Source organism: Cariama cristata, unplaced genomic scaffold (assembly GCF_000690535.1).
Source record: "Cariama cristata isolate BGI_N322 unplaced genomic scaffold, ASM69053v1 scaffold16769, whole genome shotgun sequence".
Classification (NCBI taxonomy): Eukaryota; Metazoa; Chordata; class Aves; order Cariamiformes; family Cariamidae; genus Cariama; species Cariama cristata.
Window position 1 is genome coordinate 9888 of NW_009637564.1, and position 3720 is coordinate 13607.

A 3720-nucleotide genomic window follows, 5' to 3' on the forward strand; every position below is an offset into this window, starting at 1 on the left:
TTAATTCCACTGACTGAAAAAGAACAGCAGTTTGAAGTCCCCTAGAACAAGTAGAGCTGAACTTCCAGCCTTTTATCAAGATTGCCAGCACATGTGTACAGAAACAGGTGTGTTTATCAGGCTAAGAAGCATTAGTGGATCCAGTTCCATACGTGGAGATCATGTCAGTTGAAAAGTGATTCCCCTCCCAAAACAGAGCAGGTTGTATGCAAGCCACCATTCGACCAGACACCCAGAAAGTGACAGAATGCATGGGGCAACTGCACTCCAAAATGCTCTTCATTGTATTTTAATTGTGCCATTTGAATTCTCAAATCCCAGTAAGTCTACATTCCTATCATGGGCTTAGCAAGAGAGACAGTAGAGATCAGCTGCCTGTAATAGGAAACCATTACCAGATAGAGGAATGCCCAAATTCAAGAGTTCTTACCATGTATAGAGTGGATTTTGAGGTTTTTTATTTTGAGTTGTCTCTCTGGTGGGAGTTTCAAGTTATACTTGTTTTTCAGGATCTCATAATACCCAACATACCTACTCTGTAATGCAAAAAAACCCAGACACATTATGCAGTTTCTATACCCCACACAGACTAATCCTAGGCAGAAGTAGGATTAAGTAGATTTTCTACTCTAAGTTCTTAGCTCTCCTAAGTCCAAAGCCAAGGAGAAAGTAGCCGTTTGTTCTCCTTCCCCTTCCCAGTTCAAACAATCCTCTAGACAAATTCAACAGCTACATTTTTAAGCAGTATTTAGACTTCATGTTCTAAGAGGAATTCTGTACTTTAGTTCAGCAAGAAATAAGAAGCTTTTATATTGTAGCTTTTTAAGGGGCAGCATGTTTAAAAGTACAAGATACTTTCATTTTACAGAAGCACATTCTGAAGGATAGCTGTACTTCCATTCTATTTTATGCCAGCAACTAAAGTACCTCTGTCACAGCTTCACCTCAGACCTCCGAATCACACAGTACCCAGTGAATCAAGATGAACAAAGCCCCAAACTGTGATCTGAGTTAATAACTTGTTTAGTATTTCCTTGTGAAAACAGTGTCTAGAGGATCCATTCCTCCATCCAGCCACATCAGTGCCATAGCCTCTCCCCAGGCCAAGCTGCAGGCTTCAGTGCATCCTTGGTAAACAGCCCAATTGTCTTAGAGGGTCATGGTCCTGTGAGGGTGCCTGGAGAGGCTGCAGAGTCTCCATCCACAGAGATATTCTAGGCCTGACTGGACACAGCCCTAGGCAACCTGCTCTAGCTCACCCTGCTTGAACAGTGGGGTTGGACTGAAAGCTCTCCTATCTCAACAATTCTATTATCTTAGACACTGTAATTCAGATTTGATGCTATTACACAGAGAAAGGCATAATGAACATGCTTGGACAAAGTGGAGGGGGGAAGATGCAGTGCAACCCTACCAGTTGATAGTCTTCCAACCCTTAAAGAAAGGGTACAGAAAGTTCAGGAGTTAAGCATGAAACAGGAGCCTACATCTCTGAAACAAGGCAGGGGAGGTGGGGTCATGTAAGCACTCACGAGGCTACTGCTAGTTTGGCTGCCGTTACTGGAGCTGCTCAAGCTTACCTGGGATGGAGTTTCAACTCCCTGAAACTTGGTACTTGTGCTTCTATCAGTTCTTCTCTCCCCAAAGTAGTCCAAACTTTCCTATGTAGAAAGATAATTTCAACAGTTAAGATATTCATCCCGCCACCACTTGCCTTCCTGTAAAAGGGACAGTAAACTAAATTTACACTAGTCAACTCCAGTGAGGGAATGCAAGTGAAAACATGCAATAGTTGTTTCGGTACTTTCTAAAGGAGGCTTTTAACTAGAATAAGAAAGCACCAATTAAGAAATAACATACATCAGTCTATCATCCATGCAAAAGTGGGAGAGCAATATGCTTTTTAAGCAATTGCTTTAGAATCATCTATATTTCTCAAGTGGTCTGTGGCAGACCAAGCTGAACATTAGTTCAGGTCTTCACAAACCAAACTCAGAAGAATACAAGTGATTAAATGGATAAACAATCTGCCCAGACTACCCTGAGTGACCTGGGTCTTCTGCAACTCAGGTCTCCAGACTGATCTACCAGACCTGGGATACTAAAGCAGCACGTACATCTGTTCTGGCTGGGACAAGGGAAAAAATTGCTTGAGACCACTTAAAAACAGTGATGCTATCTTTAGTACAGCATGCTCAGAAGCCACCTACAGTTTAAGAGGGTTGTTGCTCAAGATCCTAGGTCTATTATGCCTCCAAGAAGAGTGCTTTAAGGTCGGTATCCTCTTAAATTCTACTTTCCCAGTTCTTCCTAATCAAGAATAGTCATCAGAAAGGAATTTACATAGTAGCAAGATTTGCAAGAACTTTTTTAGAATAGATTGTCCACAGTATCCTTTTTCCAGAACAGATTTCTTAGGGAGTATTAGTGCATTTCACAAATTAAGTAGATTAAGTGGCATTTGAGAGCACTAAAAGAATCAAAAAAATAAACACCAGTTTTTACCTTTGCACTCTCAAACTGGTCGCTGTCTATGAGCCAGGTACAGACCATTGTTCCAGTCCTGCCTGTATGAGAAGTAAGAGACTGGTTGAACTACAGGAGTTCAAAAGTATTTGGGGTTATTTTTGTGATGATGAAGTTCTCTTCTACTTAAAAAGTTATAGGTGACAGTAGTCAGGTGCCTGTATTTCTGGGGAGAATGAGTTAGAGACAAGATACTGCAGTTTGTTAACTTGTTCCTTGAAAGTGGTCCCCACATTTCTTTGTAGCATTACTCTCTAGTAATGCAGCCATGTAGGAAGCTGGCCAGCATTGATATACTCCATTCAGCAGGGGATAGTCATTTAGTACACCCTACTAAATGAAGCTATAAACTGGCATTTGCCAATGCTATAAGATTCAAGAGTTGCTTCTCTGCCCCAACATTTTTCCCCCAATGCGCTAAGGCAGCATCAAGACTGCTAGCACAAAGGCTCCAATATAGTCTCAGATTTTAATTTAAAGTCTCAGAGGTCAAGTCACCCCTCCCTACACTTGCTCTTCAAGCTGGTTTTGGCCTGCAGGTAGTTTCAGTGTTCAGTTTTGCCAAACCTTTTAAGCTACAGTTCCAACTGTGGGAGACTTCTTTATGTTAAGTAACCATCTGGTTAGAGCCAAGTACTGGCAGTAGTGACAGCAGGCAGCTAAAGATGTGGCAGACATTCACAGGGAAATATGGTTTATTTGCACAGCTATCTACAAACTTCAAGAGCTCCCACACTGCTACAGGTTGTGGATAGCACCTGCAGGTCAGCTCACATGCAATAGCTCTGACTAGCCTGTTCCTATAAGACTACATTGTACTCTGCCACTAAAACCATGTGTATCTTTAAGATCTAGCAATACCTAGAACATTCTAGCAGGGGGAAGGTTATGGAGCACATCATCTGAGCACCATCACAGAGCACGTACAGGACAACCAGGTGATCAGACTTAGTGATGACCGACTCAGTGGACAGGGTGAAAAAGGCTGTGGATGTTGTCTAACTGGACTTTAGTAAAGCCTTTTCCTGGAGAAACTGACTGCTCATGGCTTGGATGGGTGTACTCTTTGCTGGGTAAAAAAAAACCACAAACTGGCTGAATGGCTGAGCCCAAAGAGTGGTGGTGAATAGAGTTAAATCCAGTTGGCGGCCAGTCACTAGTAATGTTTCCCCAGGGCTCAGTTTTGGGGCCAGT

General features: G+C 42.3%; 1 protein-coding gene across 1 annotated transcript in view; it reads right to left on the reverse strand.

Annotated features, from left to right (window-relative positions):
* Positions 1-2563, reverse strand: part of LOC104167963 (phosphatidylinositol 3,4,5-trisphosphate 3-phosphatase TPTE2-like) — a 5609-nt gene extending 3046 nt beyond the window's left edge. The window contains exons 1-3 of the mRNA XM_009708382.1: positions 2506-2563; positions 1581-1661; positions 431-536 (exon numbers count right to left, since the gene is read on the reverse strand). Of these exons, the coding sequence (XP_009706684.1) occupies positions 431-536; positions 1581-1661; positions 2506-2553 (235 nt within the window). The 5' untranslated portion in view covers positions 2554-2563. The remainder of the gene's footprint in view (positions 1-430; positions 537-1580; positions 1662-2505) is intronic.
* Between the last annotated feature and the right edge of the window lie 1157 nt (positions 2564-3720).